The sequence below is a fragment of the Periplaneta americana genome, chromosome 12 (genome assembly GCF_040183065.1).
Source record: "Periplaneta americana isolate PAMFEO1 chromosome 12, P.americana_PAMFEO1_priV1, whole genome shotgun sequence".
Classification (NCBI taxonomy): domain Eukaryota; kingdom Metazoa; phylum Arthropoda; class Insecta; order Blattodea; family Blattidae; genus Periplaneta; species Periplaneta americana.
In genome coordinates, this window is record NC_091128.1 from 69,594,863 (window position 1) to 69,617,910 (window position 23,048).

Sequence of the window (23,048 nt, forward strand, 5' to 3'; positions counted from 1 at the left end):
TTTGGAGACAACCGACATCTGCCAAGTAAGTCCACCATTTGGGCCTTATCGAAGAATCTTGAAACACATTGAATTTTACTGAACAGACATGCAGAAAGGAAGTAGAGAACAAATGACACAGGAAACGCTCGAGAATGTAAAGAATAGACTACTGGCGTCTCCCTCTAAATCACTCCGCCGACTTTCGCAAGAAACAGGAATGTTCAAAAGCACTTGTCAGCGTGCTGCAAAAAAAGCGAAGCTTCATGCTTACCGTTTCACTGTGATGCACGAATTAAAAGAAACTGACAAAGTGAAACGATTATGTTACTGTCAAATGTTTCAAACATTTCTTCAAAATAATCTGATCATTCTGGACTACACTTGGTTCATGGACGAGGTGTGGTTTCACCTGTCGGGATAGATAAATAATCAAAATTCCAGTATTTGGGCAAGTAAAAACCCCCATACAATACATGAAGAGCCCCTTCATTCAGAAAAGATTGGTGTTTGGTGTGCAATATCTCGGTGGTGAATAATTGGTCCCATCTTCTTCAATACAATCATCGCAACAAATGAATGCCTTGAAATATTCAATATGGTTGTAAATCAAATGGACGACCAGGAACTCACCGTCGGATATTTCCAACAAGATGGTGCGACATGCCACACATCAATCGCCAGCATGGCCGAAATTCAGTCCTTTTTCTGCGACCACGTCATTTCGAAAGGGCCTTGGCCACTGCACTCGCCCTGACCTGACATCACCTGATTTTTTTTTTTTTGTGGGGCCATCTGAAAGGGACAGTTTATAAGAACAAACCACGAACCATAGACTTTGAAAGAAAACATCATCACAGAGATCCAGGCAATAAACGCGAACATCTTAGCGAAGATATATAATATTGTCTGGCGAATTCAATCTTGCCTGGATGCATATGGCGAGCATTTCCAGCATCTGTTATGATGTCACCACATTTCTCGCAGAATGAGGTAAGTCCTCTTCAAATTTCATTGCAATATCTTCATTAGTATTGGAATTATTAAAATAAATTCTGGGTTCGGTAGCGAGTAGGACACACTGTAGTGCTAGACCTGCAATATGGTATTAGAATTTTTTGTTGTACTCTATCGAAGGAATAAGCTGTTAAAAATTGTAGTCATATGGTATTACTTCCATTCTGTATACGTTGATTATAATATAGTGCAATTGAATGATTCAATGCCAGAGTTGCCTAAACCACAATTACGCTCAAAGTTATCGTTTTTTAAAACTATATGCTCTCAATTGGAAATTATTTCTCATTTACTCTAATCTGATATTTATCTAGTACATCTACTTTGGCATACATATAAATGATAATTTACAGTCATTTTATGCAAAAATCTGCAGCTAAAAAATCTGGCACTGAGCCATTCAATTGACCTTAAACATACCATCTACAAACCTCTCGTAACTTTTCATTAAAAATTGTAAGTTTTCTTTTGTATCAAACATAATTATCCGGCCTTTATTACTATCTTCCTATAGATATGAGTCAAATAATAGAAATCTCTCACCCCGATGAGTTTTTTTGTACCTTTCAGCAATCTCAAATTGATCTCCTACTAATGTCGAATTTTGGAATTGATCACGTTTTCTCTACTTTCGAATTTATTTCTGTAAAATTTCACCTTTGGGCAAGAAACTTACTATGCTGGAAGAAACTCGTTCATTACACAATATTTATAATGGAAGAAGTTCTGGATGGTCTCGGGCTGCACGCTGTATATTTTGTCTTACTTGATCTGCCTCTCCCCTGCCTATGGCATGGTAGTTCGTCACCCTTAAGCACTCAGAACAGTCGTCCATGGTGATGGCTCTTGTAGAACGTTCCTTTGTTCAAAGTCACTTGCATTTCTAATTAATTTTTTCCTCCCCTCCAGATCTTGTTTCATAATAATATACAAATCCATGTAATAACAGTTTAATACCTCTCCTCGCAGATGTGACTGTTGTAGACTCTCTCTCTGTATTTTTGTTTTGTAAGTGAGTAGGAGAATAAAACACAATCATTTTTACTTCAAAATGTAAGCATTATTTAGCAAGGCCAAAGTATTGTTACACTTTCATGAATTCTCATGTGGAAATGTTGGTTAAAGGAAACATTTATTTTCGGGACAATGTACATTAGCAATGTACAATTCGGAAGAAAAGACGTTAGGAATAATGTTTCGAAAAGATGGATTTGGAAAAATGTTTTGTTCTACAGTTTTGCTGTTTGCTATATATATATGTAGTTACATCCTTAGAAGCAAAATGTTGATTTTCAATGTTCATTAATTACTTCTTAAATATCGTAAAACTAGAAACAAATTCAGATTCGCCTTTGGCAAAATCAAAAGTAGGCCTAGTAGAATTAGTTTTAGTCAGCCAAGAAGTAAATTAAACTATAGACAAAGAGGAAAAACATTTTCGTACATTATCTGAAAGCGATAAAATTCAACCAATTCAACAGGCAGATCCTAATCCATGAAGTGGAGAAGAAGAAGAAGAATATATATATATATATATATATATATATATATATATATATATATATATATATATAAGAAAAGAGGAAATTATTGCTAATGTAGCTTCATAAACAGTGGTTTGAATTTCAGCTTATGAAGATAGAAATGAATTACCCAGTACTTACATAGAGGAAGTACTGCATCTATATAAAACTTATTTCAGGGTCGTCACTATTTCGAAATTATTATAAAGCTATTGAGAAAGACAGGAATTATAAGAAAAAAAAATAAAGTTTTGTTCGTGAAGGAGATGTGTTTTAATATATTAAGTGAACAGAAAAAATGTAGAACAAAACATGAATTTTTAAACATATATGGTGCTTTACTTTTGGAGTGGTTCTCATTCAAAGTATTGCCACCAGAATCGTCAATCTATTACTGTTAATATTGTGCTGGCAATACTGTAATATCTGCAAATATGTACTATTGCACTAATAATATTGTTCTAACAGTATTCCTCTCAGTACCCCTTGCCTGTACCTTTCTGTAATGTTCTTATTCTTTTGTCTATAATGTACTTTTGAACTCTATTGATGTTATTAGAAAAGGATTGTACAATATTTTGTTTAGTCATAAAGAATTGTTTCAGCTCTTGTACACTACTTTTTAAAGGAACAGGTAGGTAAGTTTGCACAATTTGATATGTTGTGTTGCTTGTATATGTATGTAGAGGGTATTGGGTGAGTTGCAAATTCTGGGAAATGATAAAAATGTGAGAAAGGATAATTTTCACTATTGAAACCATATCCAGTAGCACTTCAGTACAATGCACCATGTCTTTAATAGTGTCGCATCTGGATCAGTGTTGTTCTGTAAGATGAATATAAAGAAATCCTACTTCTTGACCATCACTCTCCCCAAATTTCCACGTTTTTCTTTACCAGTGAATAACATGGAGGAAATTTTAGCAAGAATCTTAGCCGCTTGTGATGATGTGGAAATGAAACCATCCATTTTTTAACGAATTCTGCAATAAACCATGTGAGTTGCAATGTGTACACTATAAAAACACAAATTACAAATAATTCTTCATAAAAATTACAACCAATTTTCTCCCAGCTCACTATGAAAACGACACTTTTAAGGACATATACCAGACAGATATGGGTTCATTAGCAGTGCTTGTTTCTTTTGATAACTATCACTTATCAGCATCTGTAACAAATGCACCCAGATACTCTGTATAGTATGATTTGTGCAATTTTAGATGTTCTTATATTATATGTTGGTATTTTTCAGTAATCCTACTTACATAACATTGTAAAAACCAGCTATATTTATTAATTTAAATGTAGGATGGGATTAATATATGTTTCACACAGTGTATTAATTTGTGACAAATTTTTAACACAAGCTTGAATGGTTGTTATTGTTGTGTGTGATTTTTCTTGTAGCCTGGATCTTTACTTCATTTGAATTCTGTTTTCTCTCTTTCACCAGTTAATTGTTAATTGCTATTAATTTACTAAAAACTGTATGATAGCATTGAACTTTAACATTAATCAAGATATTATCAACAATATAGGCCTACAGTACATTAGAAGAAATTTATTTTGTAAGGTACAAAAATTAGCCCTATTTTTACTATTTTGAACAGAGATTTCGTTAGTCGTAGAAATTAAATTAAATTTTACCATAAAAATAATGTACTTGAAAATTATTGATTGAAATTAATGTCTGAAGGAAGATAACATTAAAAATTATGTATATTTTGATAGAACAATTGCTATAACTTTAAAAATACCATCTTAAATATTTCCAAAGGAGGAACAGATTCATGTACACACAGACGACTTTTACACGTTTCTTGTGCTGGAGCAGAGACAGCTTGTTTGAGAAATACAGGAATCAGAATCTTTGTAATAATCTTATTGCCATAGTGTTTCGATTAGTAAACCTTTATGTTTTATGTACATGTCTTTCGAATACAATAATACATACTAGAAAGTGTTGCTAAGAAACACTATTAAATCTAGTATTAAATTTAGTAACAGGAAAAATAGTGTTTTGTGAGAAAAATTATGGAGTTACAACATGGGATTTTAGCTGAACTTTAAAGATATGATTTAATGTATTGGCCAGATTGTATGCATGTATTATCAACTCATGCTACATCTATTCACAATTTTTAAAACATCTGTTTAAAATAATTTTATTTACATCAAAACTGTTGTTATGAAAGATATAAAATCATGCAAAAATAAGCAGAACCTGTAGCATTACTAGAACTAAGAAGAATAAGTAACTTCAATCTTGCTATTTTTGTGGCTTGAACAGAAACTTCTTGTAAAGGTGCTGTGTAACATATGCCATTAATCATATGGCATAACTCTATCTGTTTCATACAACAAAATATTGTCATGTAGAACTTAATCTTTTTATGAAGAATTTAGTTTTTTTTCTCCAGTTTTAGAGAGAAGGCAAAGGATAAGGATGATAGTCTTAAGGAATGATTTTGGAAACTAAATGATTTTTAAAAAATCTTACAATTCTCTTTTCTAACTCTGTCCTTATAAATTCTTACATAAACAGTTTGAGTTACATAAATATATGCGTTCATAAAAAATCATTGCCATTAAATTAAACACTGTAATGTGTAGGATTTTCGAAACTAAGAGGTAATTAAAATTGCCAATATTTTCACAAATTTTATTTGGTCTTGAAAATCCAGACACTCTCTTAATAGAAGAAATGAGTTTCTTTTTAAGGGGATACATTCAGCTTAACAGGTTCAAAAACTGTTTTTTATTTTATACAAATCTGGGTTTCAGGTAGTAGCTCCCTGTAAAGCAGGTTTGAATAATTTCAAGGAAAAATTGTTCTGGGGCCGGGTGTCGATCCCGGGGCCCTTCGTTACTGAGGTACGTTAACAGAAAACCACAATTTAAGTCACACAAGTATTTGTGTGCACTCAAAGTTGAGTTGTGGCGTCTTGTCAGCTCATTTGAGTCGTGTGGATACAAAGGAAAAACTGTTTTTTATTTTGTCCAAAATCTGCAGTATAGATTAGCCGAACACAATATATTTAAATATTTTTAAAATTGTGGGAACTAGGAGGAAAACTGTAATTGGTTGTAAAAAAATTGCCAAAATTTCGAAAATTTAAAATATGGCAATTTTTTTTTTATTATTTTAATCCAAGTAGTGGTTCTTGTAAATGAAAATGTGAATAATAACTTCTTAAATTTTCAACTTAATTCAGTAAGAAAGACTTGAGAAAATGAAAAAAAGAATTTACGTAGTTTTCACATATTTAAACTGGATATTTTCCCTTGATGTAAGCTGACAGTTGCCATAGAGACGAGTTTGTTTAAAAACAGTCGAGTTTATAATGAGTTTATAACACTTGAATGCAGTTGGGATGATGTTTCATCAAGTTCTGTTTTTTTCCATTATCAGTTCAAATTATATATATATATATATATATATATATATATATATATATATATATATATATAATTTTTCCATTAATATCTTTCTACACTAACTAGTATTAAGTCATTATGTGTTATTCATGCAGTTATGAAAACATACAAGTCATTTTAATATACACGGTAATAATAATAATAATGAGATACTTGGTAGTTCATTCTCTACAGTTTCAATGGCTACAGATTTTATGAAAATTTGAAACAATTTGAACAATACGGTATATAAAACTAAATACAAATATTTACATATGGAATACTTACTAAAATTTTACAGGAGAAAGAGTTCGTCGAAAGGGCTGGACTCAGGAAGAGTACCCAAAATGCTCCTTGCATGTCCGTGTTGAATTGCAATACTTAAACGTTGACGCAAATAAGTAGTGCAACAACGATCACCAGTAATGGAGATCAAAATTTGGCCGATTTGAGATACCAAAACTTTATTGTCATGACTCCAAGGACCAAAGGTCTCCACAGCAAAAGGGACAAAAATATAATTGTCTAAAAGATGAGCATATTTATTGACTTTATTTTTCACGGCTAATTCAGCAACAGATGCTACGCGTCTGGAGGTATTTGGCAAGTGAGATGGAGCTAGTGTGTCAATGCAAGTGGAGCCCTGAATTAAAGATTTTCCTCTAGACCATGGAATTAAGGTGAGACCATCGGGTCGTTTACCATCTGCGTGACTAATACCTGGTGGTTCCAAAAGAGACGGGATGCCACAAGAAGTCATAGATCTTTTAATGATATCATTGAGTGATGTATGTCTGGGAATGCGACCCTTGCTCCTCGCACAGCTGAGTGATGGCCGTAAATATCAGCAATTCCTCCGCAAATACATTGGTGTGGCTGGCAGAGTTTACAACCAAGGCGTAAAGCCATTGCGATTTTAAAGTTAAAGGATGTACTATCTATTAGAGTGCCGATGTGAGGAGAAGGTAATGCGTGTAACCAAGTTCCAGACTCACTCTCTTGAAGAGCTAGGAGACATGCAATGTCTAGTTCGGATTTGAAAGAAGAAAGGAATTTATCTAAAATTTTTTGGAAAAGATAACATCCCACTGCTTTTGAAATCCAGGATGGCCAGGAGGATGAGTGGTTTGTGAGGGAGTATACGAACTAGTCAGAGCATCACGCACATGATAGATTTCAGTTGCATCACTGTTCTGTTTGTGAAATGAAATGGTTTTGTCTCTACTAACTCGTATTTGAATTTAGCTATCTATAGATAACCTATGCATTTTTTTGCCAGTAGCTTGTAGAAACAATTTGAAGAAACTTATTCAGTTTTTGGATGCAAAGAAAGATGTCGTATGGAAACAGATATCACATTTACTCAAGTTTTGTGTGAAATTCAAAGTTTTAGATGTCAATAAAATAGCAAACATTTGGAGATAAGCAACAACAGTAGTGTATTTGATAAATTCTTAAAAGGCAACTTAAACTTAATCCATTTTGTTCGAACTGAAGAAATGGAAAAAAAAAAAACTATAAGAAATTACTTTGCTGTGGAAACAAAGCTCAGATTAAGTGAAGCCACAGAGTCATTATAATAATTCTTGTATTTCGGATGAAGATTTTCAACTCTGTTGTGTAAATGTACAAACAGTTGCGAAATTTTGTTATCCGATAATTCATATTCACTTATCGAACAAGGACTTCTTAGTTTTTAAGTTACAGTACTATTTGGTATTGAAAATGGAGTACCCTATCAAATATAGTTGCTGCCCATTTGTTTGTACACTAAAATATTGTTATTTTAAAATAATAAAGATAGATCGCACAAGTTGTGCTTGATATTATTAACACAGTTTGTTCGTTAGGCGAACTGTCACTTTGCACTTTCACAAAAGTTCACAATGGATGTTACCCAGTTTTACATGTGGTTACATGGTATCGGTTGCATTGTTTGTTGCATAGGTTGCACACACAGGTTTTTTCTGGGTCATTGAAGTGCTCGTTTTTGCACAGTTTATGGTGGTACCCATGTACCGCCATCGAGTTCACAAAATGCCGAAGATCCTGGTTGGTGTCTGTCAGTGTCCTATTTGTCATGGCCTCTGTTGAGGAGAAATCTGGCCAGATTTCTTTCCTCTTCCTCACTCTGTCCTGCAGTAGTTTTTTCCAGGCGTCTGTGGATGGTAATCCATGCTTTATCTGTAGGTCTTCAATGAAGAATGTCTCCTTGGCAGGTTCGTAGGCTAGCCTGGATTTTGTGAGTTTCGAGATTCCCAGGGTAGCTTTTAGGAAACGCGACTTGACTGCTTCTAGTATCTTTAGGTCCGTCAGGCTCAGATTCTCCCATGTGGTATCCAGTCTGTATGTGGCGTTGGGCGCTATTTCCGTGTCGAATAGAATCATGGTGGTTTCCAGCGAGAGCCTCGTGATTGTTTTGATGTCGAATATGGCTTTTGTGGCTGCCGTTGCTCAGGACTTTATGTGAACTCTTGCTGTAGTTTGCATGGTTAGACCTAGGTATTTGAAGGGTTTTGCTCCTGGGTAGGCTATATCCTGTCTCCTGCTGCCTCTCTGCCTTGTTTTCGAACGTCGGTTTTCTCTGTGTCGATTGTCAGCTTGTTGTCCTTTGCCCACCTGTCCAGATGGTTGGTGGCTTTTTGTACTTCCTGCAGGGATCGTGATCCGATGACCACGTTGTCAGCATATAAGTAGTTTTCACGTCCTCTGTGTCTTGCTTAATTGTCTTCACCACTTCGTACATCGCAGTGTTGAACAACAGGAGACTTAGTGGATCATCTTGTAGTACTCCATTGGTTTGTGTTATCAATTTTGAAACTGCGACTCTGTCTGCTATTTGCACATAGTTAGTCAGTATGTTGCATATCATATCATTGTCGTGATCTTGTTGTCCTTACCGGTTATGGCTTCCAGTTTCTCAAGTATTAGTGGTCTGTTTAGCGTGTTGAAGGCTTTTGTATAATCGACAAATACTGCGTGGAATTTGCCTCTTGGGTGTCTTAGTGCTTCTTCGATGTCATTGATCAGGTTGTTGATAGCGTGTAGGGTGCTCCTTCCTTTACGGAAGCCGAACTGCTCATCTGGGATTTTGTGTTCTACTGCTTCTGAGACCCTTTTGGTGAGGAGCTTTGTCTAGCGCTATCCCTCTGTATGAGTTCGGGTCTGACTGGTTCCCTTTCCCCTTGTAAAGCACTTTGTCGATGTCCTCCATGTTATGGGGATATTGCACACATGAAGACAGAGGTTCATTAGGTCTGTGATTGCTGGTAGTAGTGTCTCTGTTGAGTCTTTTGTGTGTTCATTGCCTATGCTGTCGGGTCCTGGGACCTTTTTTTTTTTTTTTTTTTTTTTTCAGTGACGTGATTGCTTCGTGCACCACCTCCTTCATGAAGGGATCGATTTCTGCTTGGTATGATCCCATGTAACAGCTCGGTATTAGTGATGGTTTCTTCTACGTTTAGGCTGTTACTAAAGTGCTCTTCCCATACTGCCATTTCTATTTTTCCACTATGCTGTGCTTTCCTAGGCTTCAATGCTATAAATGTGTCGTTTTTGGCTTCTATTATGCTTGCTGTCTCTTTTTCCAGGTGTTCCGTTTTTCCGATAGTTCTTTGTATTTCTTCCTGGCGATGCTGTATTGCCTTATTGCCTTCGGATTCTTATTGTCCTTTGCTGCATGCATGGTTTGGAGGGTGATCTTTCTCTTCATATAGCAGTCTCTCGAACCATATGCGTGATCTTTTCAGGTTGTACACCAGTGCTGCCTTGATTGTCTTCCTTCCTGCGGCTACTTCTGTGTCGTTTCTCATTATGTTGAGGCGACTCTGCTACCAATTTATGAGGCCCTACTGCTACCAATTTGTACCACTCGTCAGATGTTAGAGGATTGAGTTTAGGGGTGGGCACAATGGAATAGCGATGAAATAACAAATGCAAGTTTATAACAAACAGTGTAATTGACGAAGCAATAGATAAACAGTACACGAATGAATTGATGTGATACATTAATGATGAAGCTGAATAACAAGTACTGTAACAAAATTATAATCTAAAAATACGTGTTGCATTATCATATTTACCAACCTCACACTCTCAGTCATTCAATATTCAGAATACATAAGTCCCATTTAACACCATACATGACTGAGCTCTATTCAACATGATACACAATTGTGTATTCGAGGTTATACATAACTCTCACAATACGTGAGTCCCATGTATACTAATACACTATTTCCTGAAGGGAACATTCTAGTATCGGAAAATAACACACACTCAACTTGTATGACAAATATTATAGCTAAGCAGTTACAGTAATTTCAATTCACAATGACACATCTGCACAATATAATACAAATAAACATAGAGAGAGAGAGAAAGGAGATTGCTAACACTGAAATCATCTAAGCCCTGTAATTAATTTAGTCATCAAAATGATAGACACACGTAGAGATAGTAATCGATACGACTATTCATAGCCATATTCTCGAGTCTTCTATCCAATTCAGAAATCGACGTATAATGCAATGCATCTGAACAACGTAATTAACTTAATTAACCTCCAAACCAATAAACACGAATAATTACAATAACAGATGAAATTAACTCTACTAATCCTCACAATGCCGGCTCACTGAATTTACAGTACGACTCAAATTTCCTAAGTATACTTATCCCCGCAACACCTATCTAAGTAAAATTGCAATCACGTCTACCACAGCGGCTGGCTGAGTATACTTCCGATGTCTAATGTATGACGCCGAGTTCCTGAGTATACTTATCGCAACGATGTTCCATGTACGACGATGAGTTTCTGAGTGAATTTTCAGTCTCTTCGTAGCTACCAAGAAGACTAGCTTTCCCTCTCTCTAATGTACCTCGTGATCCAGCTAGCCAATAGGAAATTTAACAGGGATTATGCATGAAAAGATGGCGTTGTCAGCAATATGGCGGAATGTGAAGGCTGTCAGTGGTACAGTGGGCTAGTAGAATTGATTGAGACATTGAGCACAGCTCAATGTGTTCATCGATTTCTTTCCTTTCCTCGGTTTGTTGCCTTAATACGACGTTGTCTAGTCACCTTGAATTGTTGGTATCTTCGTGTTCTTATCTCCTCTCTATTTTTGTGACGTTAAAGTGAGCTGAGACTGGGCAGTGTTTCTTTATCATCGCCTTCTCTTGCGTGACACACGCTATAATTCATTAACATAATGTTGTGGCCTTTGAAGAAAATTAAGTCTATAATGCTGCTGGCCTGATTTTACAATGTACCGGTACGTTTTGACTTCAGCTTTGTTGACGAGGATGAAGCCTTCCTCCGTCATCAGTTCCATTAGCTCTTTTGCTCTGTGGTTGGTGTTGTTTAGTCTGCAGTTCAGACCAGCTAATATTATGTCTCTACCTGGGACCACTTGCCCTCTGGTGGACATGATTGTTATTAGTTCTTCTATAGGTGTTAGTGGTTCTGTGTATATTGCTATCACGGATATCCTCTCGAAATTTATTATCATTGTGTCCTGTTCTTGGTGTGTGGTCATTACTTTGCCTAGGCTTGGTTTGTAATAGCATGAGATGCTGCGCATTGGTCTCCCTCTTGGGCCTTGAGTTGCTGGCATGTGCTGTGCTATATATTATGAGCAATGTACAGAAGCTGTAGTTCGTTTTGCCATTATAGGCATTGCCCTTGGTGCATCATGGGAGGCTAACTAAATACGTAGCACTGCCTAATGATGATTAATGGAGCAGTGGTGGAATGCTGATAAGGAAAATGGGAGTACCCCGCAAAAACCTACCACCAAACACTATCTTTAGCCTGTGCTCTAGCCATTCGGCTAACAATTCGTAACTTCCACTGCCCTTGATATTGGAAGAATGGTTTCAGCATGTTGACTATCTATCCATGTACGACAGTTTGCCCCGAAAGTATCGTTTGTGTATATATATAACAAACATTTGCGTGCTTCTGATATATTTTATGAATATTGTATCTTAAGTCTTTTGAAGGAAAAGACTTATAATGAAGTGTGCCATGTTGTTCCTGAGCAGAATGATAGAGAAATGTTGAGTAAGAACATTGGAACTACATTGTCACAGCTGCTCAAACTAAAGGACTTAATTATTATTTAACTTATATTTATGTAGCCTATTATCTTGTAATTTATGCTATAACTTAGATTAATGTGGGAAATTATCTTTTAAAATATCTGGAGGTGGGTATATGTTGCTGTGGAAAGTATATGACCAATATCAGTACATCAGCAATACATTGCAAGTGATCAACTTTATTTCAGACATTCTTTAACTTAGTTTTTTATTTATTTTCTATTGGTGGAATATAAACAGACGTGTAAAAATTGTATCTACTTGCTATTGCATTGTTTAGATTGACACAGAAATTTGTTTTTTTTTCCTACCAAAGAACATTTTTGTTATAATGTTTAGGTAGTGGTCGAGTTTACTATTTGCAATATCTATAAGATACATCCCATTTCATACTTCGCCAATTATCCCCACTAGCATTCGCAGTTTCCTCTTTACTACTTTGCGAATTAACTGAGGACACAGAACTGGACATTTGAATCCCCACCGATACCCTTATTCTGGGGAGGGAGATAATTCATTTGGTCCACGCCTGTGGAGTAATGGTTAGCATGCCTAGCCGCGAAACCAGGTGGCCCGGGTTCGATTCCCGGTCGGGGCAAGTTACCTGGTTGAGGTTTTTTCCGGGGTTTTCCCTCAACCCAATATGAGCAAATGCTGGGTAACTTTCGGTGTTGGACCCCGGACTCATTTCACCGGCATTATCACCTTCATCTCATTCAGACGCTAAATAACCTGAGCTGTTGATAAAGCGTCGTAAAATAACCTACTAAAAAAAAAATTCATTTGTATTTATTTTAGTGTTTTGTTCAATGATGCTTTCATTTTAATTTTTTTTTTGGTCAGTGGGATGTTATAATTATGTATTGAAAATAATTATTTAAAAGTAAGTCTTTACAAATACAAGACTAATTTTGTTCAATTACAAAAACCTCTTTTAAAATATGTTCTTGACAGTTGTATCAACGCTGGTATTAACTGAAGGGTTTCATTTAAAAATAATGTCCATATGGTGCATTGTTCACAGTAGTCATAATCCACCAGAATGTGTACTGTACCATGTATTAAATAAATTTGGCTTCTTAAGTGAACAGATGAACCTATATTTAGAACTTCATTTTTGTGTTCGCATAATTTTTACATCAAATATAGTGTAGTAGGACCTTCTGAAGCTTAAATGCACCCTGTTTTTCTTCCATTTAGAATAGTATTACTGTGGGAATATAATTTTAGAGAAAAGAAAAAGCAGTTCTCGTTGTTTATTATCGAAATACTAATTTACTAGAGAATAATATAATTTGATTCAGATAATATGGAAGAATAGTTGCTAAAAATGATGAATGAAATTATATTTTAAAATTTATTTATATTTGTGAGAAATTCGCAATCATTAATGTGCTGCATTTGTTGAATATATTTATTATATCGACAGCCTCAGTAGCGTAGTTGGTATAGTGCTGACCTATGCTCGAGGTTGCAGGTTCGATCCTGGCCTAGGTCGATGGCATTTAAGTGTGTTTAAATGCGATAGGCTCATGTCAGTAGATTTCCTGGCATGTAAAAGAATTCCTGCAGGACAAAATTCCGGCACACTGGTGATGCTGATATAACCTCTGCCGTTGCGAGCGTCGTTAAATAAACCATAATTTTAAAAAAATTCATATCAGTGGAAAAACTGCAGAATATAGGTAACCAAACTGCTTTAGTATTAGTCCATGCTCTGCCATGCAGGATTAAATCATGGTCTTGTACAGCAATAGCTATTTAGACAGAAGAAGATCGTAACTAATAACTAGAGAGTGGAATTTAGGCAAAAACCTATTTTTTTTTTCCTTGATACATACAGGCTTGAGATTTAATATTTACATTTTTCATGGATATAGGTATAAGTAAAGGGATTTTATAGTACCTAAAAATGCCTATTTCGATTAGTGCCTATTTTTAAGTTTTTTTTTTTTTTAATTGTTGCATCATTTTTCGTAACTGTTTACTGTTTTTCTTAACATCCTGTATCATTTATATTCCAAGACGGATAACAACTCCTTCCTAGCAGTGAACAACACAATAGAGAAGTACCTCGGGCCACCCCTTCTCATTCTTACAATCTTTCAATCTTAAAATTCCAACTTTCAGTCAGCCTGGGTAGCATAGTTGGTATAGCACTAGCCTTCTGTGCTCGAGGTTGCGGGTTCGATCCCGGCTCAGGTCAATGGCATTTAAGTGTGCTTAAATGCGACAGGCTCTTGTCAGATTTACTGGCATGTAAAAGAACTCCTGTGGAACAAAGTATTATTATTATTATTATTATTATTATTATTATTATTATTATTATTATTATTATTGTTATTATTATTATTATATTCCTCTGTCTGTCAGCAATTTAACACAAATTTGCAGGTTGTACCCGAATAAACATTCTCTTACATTCCAAGACAGATAATAACCCCTTCTATTTTCTCACCATTTGTAAGTACAGCAGTGAGCGACACAATAGGTGCTGATCATCTACTGTGAAGCAAACTATGAAAATGTGATTGGTGAATGTAAAATACTAACTTAAAGACAGAATGTCTTCATTTTGTGTATGTATGTGTACCCTTGTTAAATGTGAAATGTGTGGAAGTTTCTTTTAATCCTAGAATTTTGCATTAAATAAATGTTGAATCTTATATTAGTGACATTCTTTAACAAAAAAGCCTATTTTTTATTTTATAGAGCCTAAATAAAGGAGTTTAAGAGCCTATTTTAGGCACCTAAAATTCCGCTCTCTACTAATAACATTTAAATAAACTTTTTTAACAAAGCATTTAGGCCTGTCTTTAAAATCCGAGCTGAAGAAAGTGAAAAGAATAAATATTAAGATGTTATTTAGTATTTATCTACAACATAATCATAGATCACTCAAGATTAACAACGCAAAAACATAAATGGGTAGTATGAGATTATTCAGAAGCCACTTGATATTTTAAAGCATTAAGGCATAATTATAATATTTGAGGTAAAAAAATCATTGTGTTCGGTTTTTACAGAGTACTGGAAATATATCTGCCATTCTCTTGTTCAACAAACACCATTCTTTCTGCGACCCCATGCACAGCATTTTGCAGACAATGTCTTGGAATATTCCCAGTTTCCTGTGAGATAGCATTTTTCAGTTGTTGTTGGGTGTGGCACGAAAACTCATACTTTATGGTAACTCCACAACCAAAAGTTGACTGGATTGAGATCTGGAGACTGTGGAGACCATATTGTTGAAAAGTGTCTACTGATGACATGATTGCAAAGATCCGTGTAATTGTTGTTTTGTGAGAGAATAGATGCGTGGTGGTGCGCCATTTTACATGAAGATTATTATGTTTTCCAGGTCGAGATTCCTCAGTCTAGGGATGACTAAGTTCTATAGCATACCGTTCTGCTAGCACAAATAAATCAAAATCATATCTATCCTCCTTTTCACTTTGAGTGCAAACGCTGCTTTTAGTTTAAATGTGAATAGAGACTAAAATGTTTTTTTTTTTTTTTTAGAATTCTTCAAACTGTGCTATAACTCATTTGAAAGTGCCTGCACCTGACTAACACTACTAATTCTGTAATAACTATTTCGATTTATTTCTTTACTTGTCTGAAACACCATCAACAGCAACGTCATCATTGATTACCGTCTGTCTTCCAAATTTCTTCTTATCAGCAACAGAATAAATTTCCTCAAATCTACTGAGTAAGTCCCCATACTTGTGAATGGAAAATGGGATTTCTCTTAAAATGTTAAGGGGTTAGGTACAGCTTATTACAGCAGTAAAATTTTTGGAAGTATTCAACATTTTTTTTTTCCCCTCCATTACTGTATCTTGTACAGTAATGAAAATTGGTGTGTGTAAAACACTGTCCTTCTGCTATATGAAAAAAATATTTTTACGATTTAAAAAAAAGTATACATATATTTTTTCAGAATTCATTATGGTGGTAGTTCACTGTGCAGTGATGAAGTGTCTCCCTCGTAACTCATAAACTTCTTAACTTTTTCATGTTCTCTCTCTTTTATTTTATTGCTGAAACTCATGTTTACAATATCATGCTCTTTCAACTACATCATCATCATCATCATCATTCATGGCTCTACAGCCCAAAGTGGGCCTTCGCCTCCTTCAATGTCCTCTTCCATGCTGCTCCATCCTTCACGAACTGTAGCCATCCATTAATTCCGCACCTCCTCATATCTTTCTGAACTGATCTTTCAACTACATTCCTTAATAAATAATATTTTTTTTTATTTTGTGTTAGAAGAAATACTGATATTTGACCATTTTTTTAAATGAATTTTTTTTTTTTTTTTTTTTTTAGACAGCCTATCAAAGGTAGAGAAGTGATCTTGGATAATATTGTAGATATGACGTGCATAAATACACACAAAAAGTTTCATCACAGAATGTTTGATAGTTTTTGAGTTATGTGGGAAACGCTTCATCACTGCACAGTGAACTGAAGTTAAAAAAAAAAAAAATTAAATAATTTTTTTAAATCGTAAAAATATATATTTTTTTTCATATAGCAGAAGGACAGTGTTTTACACATACTAATTTTCATTATTGTACAAGATACAATAATGGAGGAAAAAAATGTTGAATATTTCCAAAATTTTACTGCTGTAAGCTTAAGTTTTCTACATTTTCTGAGACCTTGAAAGAGACACCAGCCTTGGTAGCATAGTTGGTATAGCACTGGCCTTCTGTGCTCGAGGTTGCGGGTTCGAGCCCAGCCCAGGTCGATGGCATTGCTTTCATAATAGTATTCCACCAGCTGGACCCTGACATTTAATGATACAACCATGTCTTGAAACTTTAACTTCAGTACTAATGAAATCATTAATACAGAGAGCACCAATAAAATATGAACAATTTTATTTTTGTTAAATTTGAGAAGCTATTAGCCATTTGTTCATGGTATTGTTGGAAAACACAAATCAAGCTTGGGAGTTTATGTTAAAATGGTTTTAACAGTTTCAGAACCATCTGTGAGCTGAAGGGAAACGTGGAGTCTATATCTGACGATATGTGGCAGAGTGGTATTGAAAATTTTGAAGAATGTTTAAATCATTATATTACCATTCACGGTGATGATTTTGAAGATGTTATTCATGTTCTGTCTTTAAACATGTGCAGTAATAACGGAAATATTAAATTAGTTCAAAGTTATTAATTAAAATCGTCCGTATTTTGACACTCTCGGTATTTTAATCAATTGAATGGTAAAGGCCCATTCACAATGAAAATTAAACATAACGTAAACGATAACATAAGCACATTATTTGGAGATACCTGTGTAACAAATGAAAACCCCATTATTTGCCAAACACAGTGATGATTTTTTTTCTTCCCTACCTCAAATGTAATAATTATAATGCTTTAAAGATTGAAGTGACTTTTAAACAACTGATACTATCACAGATGCAATGGGTGGCTGTTTCTGCATCAGACCCTGTAATCTTGTCACAGACAGTGGTGCTGTTAGAGATCTCGTCCTGTTAAACTGAGTTGGGGCTGTGTGCCACAGACTTCGACCTACCTGTCAATAGATCTTGGGGCTGTAACAGACTTCTGCCAACCTGTCACTGACCTCAGGACTTCATTTGTCTCCTCTTTTAATATACATTTATTTACCTCTTCTGGTTCATAGGCTATGCAATATGGGTTCATTTGTCTCTTCTTGGCTCTGCTTGGCACGGCACAGTAAATCGAAAGTGATAATATGTAATCTGCATTATAGTGCATCAATCCTGTGTACAATCAAACCTCAATAGAACGATTGCCTGGGGACTTGATAAATAATATCATTTTAAGATGATTTTAATACTTCAAGAAACTTTTAGGTGTAATACAGGATAAATAAAGAAGATTACATAAATAAAAACTAAAATTAATTAAATGTTACTAAAAGTACTTTTTCCAAATGGTACAGAAAAATAAGGTGCACTAGATTCAGTGATAAATTAATTATTTGTGCATTTGTTTTCCTTGTAATCAACTGAAATAACATAATCGATCTTGAAATCAAATCTGCAAAAACGATACTCAAGAAGCAAGCTAAACTTTTAACAATAATAATATTTAAAATGTATTTCTAATTTAATTGTTTGAAAGCTCGCAACATTTTAAGCATCTAGATTTTGCTGATTGGTCGACAACAATTAATGTAGTTAACTTCTTGGTCTCTGTAGTATTTGTGCAAAGGAGAACTGTGAGGCTTTATTTGCTTCTTAAGAATCAGCAATGACAACAGGAGCAGACATTTCTTCCCGAGCTGTCAATTAGACAGTATTATGCCTTTCCTTGAAGCATTGTACAGAATGGGCGAAAGTCCCAGTACACCTGTTTATTTTTCCTGTAAAACAAGTCTTCGCTTGAAAGTTGAACCTGTGTTAAGTCATATGACATTTGTGGATGTATTTCAAGGCGTGATCATGGTGAGAGACCTGGCATACCTGAGGCAAACCATAATACACGTAAATTTCTAGCCATTTCAAGAGTGCAAGATGACGAGGTGAATACGAGAGTTTTTAGTGTGAAGGAGAAAATTGTGGCTTTCATGTAGTTTCACGAGTGGCCACATATCGTAAAAACTATGAGTAGGCTAATAATATGCAGTCATATGTCATGTGCCTGTCCAAATTCCTGCCTGTTAATTTATTGACAGTCATAGGGCGGAAAGATTTTATTCTTTCCCACTTCAACAAATTATCTCTGCTCTGTTGCGCCTTAACCATTACCAGACTTGAAATCCTGCATGATATTAAGTTACTCATAGTTTTTCCGATATGTGGCTGCTCGTGGACCCACACAGAAGCCACAAGTCTCTCCTCCACACTAAAAACTCTCGTATTCACCGTGTGTCATGCTTTCCTTCAGGTCTGCCAGATGTCTCCCATGATCACACCTCGAAATACGTCCGCCAGTGTCATACAAGTAACACAGATAGATACATTTTTCGTGCACAGATTTATTTTTCAGGATAAATAAACATGTGTACTGGGGCTTTTCGCCCACTCTGTAGTTGGCCATTACTTCCTTTAAAATTTTAATCTGCAAACAAAGTAACGAAATGGAAAGCTTTTTGGCAAATCATAGGTTCTCCTACAGGAATTTTGTTACGTATCCACCAATGAGAAATGACCACATAAAGAATGGAATTGTGGAATAGTCATCATTATAATAAGATGTTTTTAAAATTGCTTTGTCACCATAACGAGAGCCATTTAACGTGAAAAAAGATGGTACCACGAAATATTATCGCATTATCTATGTTTATTATTCTATTGGTCTTTGTTATACAGAGGTTTGACTGTATTTGGTGATATGCAGTGAATATAGCTGTGAGGCAGGTTTCAACGAAATTTTAGTTTTCTCTGCCAGTTTCATGTTACAGTAATACTTGTGTTTTTAGTGTTGCGGTGGTATAATAAAATTACAGAAATATACAGAAGAAAAGAAATAAGTTTCTTTATTTTTTTTTTAATTCATGCATTGTATATCTAATGATGTAAAAATTAAGAATATGTAAAAAGAACTGTATACTGTATGAATATGTGCAATTATGTATTTCTCTGTTCTGTTTCAGAATTCTCTTCGGTACATTACGGGCTATACTATGCCTTTTGATAGTAATGTTCGGATTCATTCCGGTTTTATTTCGATATACATATCCCTTGCAAAGAACAGTTATATTCCTCAATTTTGGTAAGTATAATGCATGACACTTAGCTTTTTTTTACTTTCTGATTGATTAAAGTTTGAAACATTGGCACCAGTGGTTATATCAGAAGGGCTAAATACTGTAAAGAAAAAAGTGACTTACTAAAACCTAGCAATCACCAGTGGCGGCTGGTGCTTCAAAATTTTGGTCGTTTACTTTCTTATTACAAAATATTAAGCCTACCATGCTACAGTCGTAAAAATTTTCAAAACCTCACCTATTAACTCTGTCGAGTTTTCGTGTTTTTAGAGCAATCCTGGAGATGCTTTGATAATGCCTCTTCTCCGAACAAAACACAAGGAAAAGAGAATAAAGATTTTCTTCTTTCACAGCCACATAACCACTGAAACTTCTTGTATGCACCACCACGTGCTCTCAACCAACTCAACTCAAATAACTGCAGTGGACACGGAAAGCAAAAACATTGATAAAATACAAGCTCATCCTCTAAAAAAACTTGTTATTGCACCAAACTGCAGTCGCAGAGTATGTTATACCTCTCTTAACTCATTCATTGTCACTTATCAGTAGGTCAGCTCGTGTACTACCTCCTTGTTCGTTTATCAACAACTTAAAATCCACGATGGACAACACCCCTCTCATCCCCTCGCTCCGAAGAGATACCCAAGATCAAGCCAGTCCCCATAAGAAGCACGGTCGTTTACTGTGGCAAGTCAACGATGAGGCTCCTACAAAGGATTCTAGTTGGATGAGAAACTTACTACAGCTGATCATACCAATCGTGTACTTATAGACCACAATAATTTAACTTGTAAATTTTTTTAGGTGTAGCACAAACTTGCTACAACCTTAAGGAGCCACGCCTGGCAATCACTACAAACTGTAAGACAACAAAAGATTTGTTTGAAATGTTCTGGTAGTACTGGAGTATCCTTCCTGTTTGTCAAGTAACAAAGTTACACCTTGTGCTGCAGATTGATGTGCTGCAACTTCTAAGTCACAATTTAACTACATCAATGTAATTTCCCAGCTTGCCTATCCGTAGAAATTCAGTATGACACAATGTTTATTTTTTGTCTACAAATGTAATGAATAGGAAGAAGAGAAGGATCACGTGGATCTGTGTCAACCATATATGTTTCAAGAATCGGTGACAAAAAAACTTTCCTAATGTAGGTTTTAAACTAAATTTGATTTGAAAACTGCTTTTATACCTCACAGTTCGTATTAATAACTAAGCTTTACTTTAAAATGAACGCAGGCATTCTGTATTTTTCTTCTGTCTTTCTTCCCTATATTTTATAGTGTCGGTTTCTTTGTAATTTATTTAGTTTCTCTTGTAGATTTTAATATCTAATTTTCATTATGTATATTAACTTTTTTATTAATTTTTCTTTGTTAACCTATGTATTTAAGAATGATGTTACTTTGAGTGTAGCATTGTATTTTTTCAGATTGCAATTTTTTTAAATTATTTTATGCATTATTTTAATATACACTCCTTGTATTCTTTCCTTACATGTAATAAACTTGTTTTTTCCGTGTGCTGTATTGCAAAATTTAAAAAAAAGTAGTATATTATATAACTAGTTACATAACTGCAGATACTAGTATTCACATGCTGTGCTAGTATTTAAAAGTTAATTATTATGTAACCTTATTCGCTTATATAATGTAATGAGTGAGTGTGTGTGTGTGTGTGTGTGTGTGTGTGCGTGCGTGCGTGTGCGCGCGTGCACGTGCGTACGTTCGTGTGTTTGTGTGTGTGTGTGTGTGTGTGTGTGTGTGTGCGTTAACACGTATGTTCATCTTCTTCTCATTCTCCTTTTTCTCCTTGTCTCTTTCCCTCTGCTCACCATGCCTCCTTTACTTCACCTGGATACACTATTGAATACCTGGATTTGCCATCGAAGCAGACCACATCAAGATTTGACAATATTGCTTTTTCTGTCAATGAACTCTTGACTGGTGCCACTGTAGTGAATTTGTTGTCTTATCTGTAATGCCTGTTTAGAAGCTTGTGTGCTAAGGGAAGATACTATTTTAATAAAATTGTTGAGTAATTTGGCATGGAAGTCTCACGCACAAGAAATATTTGTGACATGTACAGTATACGTCATAATTCAATTTTTCTTGCATCGAAGTAGGTAGTTTTTCTTGTACCCATTCCAACCCGGAATGGACTTCAGTAGCACTTGAAATTTTGTTTTTATACTATCTGGATTAGTCAAAATGTAAAAATTCTGGAATGAATGTGTTCTAGTAAAATGGCCACGGATTGAAGACTTGAAGAACCCAGACAAGCTGGGACTTACAGCAACAAGAAACTTCTACATTACGACTGATGATGACATCACCCTTGGAATGTGGTAAGTAGTTCGGATTTCAAAGTATAAGGTCGGGTTCACATGAGTGGAATGTCAGTGGAACGGTAGCCATGCAGCTGCCTCACCATTCTTCGGCCACACGAGCAGAAGAAAGATGGACAGAAGGATTTGAGCTGGCCAGTTACTATTGTGCTCGTCATTGTGCAGTAATTTACTAGTGTATCTCAAACTGCAAATTATTGAAAAGTAGAAGGGATTGGGTTCATCCAATAGTTAGCCGTTATTGCAAGGAACTTATTGTGTGTTGTTAACGAGTTGCAAGGGGATGAATCAGAATTTTTTAATTAAATACTCCCAATGGAAATGCTTTCTATAACCCTTAGGTAAATGAATGTCAATAGTAGTATGCATTTAATTATTCAAATGAAACTTTAATAAGTAACAAATGTATTTCATTTCGTAGGTAATTACTACTGACCTCTTTGCTTAGAAAAAGATTTAACAGACCTATCGGTAAAGAAGAAAGTAAAATGCATTCAAAATGATCTAAAAGTTTTTCAAAGTATTAAAAATGACCAAAAATGCCGAAAAAATATAAAAATTACCTATTAGTTCAAAAACGTCGAAAAATGCAATATAAGAAATTAATTTTTTACGTTGATATTAACATAGAAAGGATTTCTATATTACTAGGCATCGTCCTAATGTGAAAAATAAGAAGATGACTTTTCATCAACATCCGCCCCTAGTTATAACAATGGTAAATCTTATTTGGAATAATCCCGGGCTACACTGTCTTATCTAGGCCTACTATTAAACAGCACAGTTTGATATAAGCTAGCATAGACCTGCCTTAGAGAAAGACAATTTGCCTTCTCTCTTCCCCCCCTCCCCACAGCAAACTCCTTCTTCAACTCCTCCTTTTATAGTTTCTTGGTCGTTTAACTTTTAGTGGAAATCATTGCCAATCTGT

General features: G+C 35.1%; 1 protein-coding gene across 7 annotated transcripts in view; it reads left to right on the plus strand.

Moving 5' to 3' along the window:
- LOC138710541 (lysophosphatidylserine lipase ABHD12) overlaps positions 1–23,048 on the plus strand; it is a 105,188-nt gene that overhangs the window by 22,358 nt on the left and 59,782 nt on the right. For all 7 annotated transcript variants that reach the window (XM_069841508.1, XM_069841511.1, XM_069841512.1 and 4 more), the window contains 2 exons: positions 19,653–19,771; positions 22,012–22,117. In XM_069841508.1, coding sequence (XP_069697609.1) covers positions 19,653–19,771; positions 22,012–22,117 — 225 coding nt within the window. The remainder of the gene's footprint in view (positions 1–19,652; positions 19,772–22,011; positions 22,118–23,048) is intronic.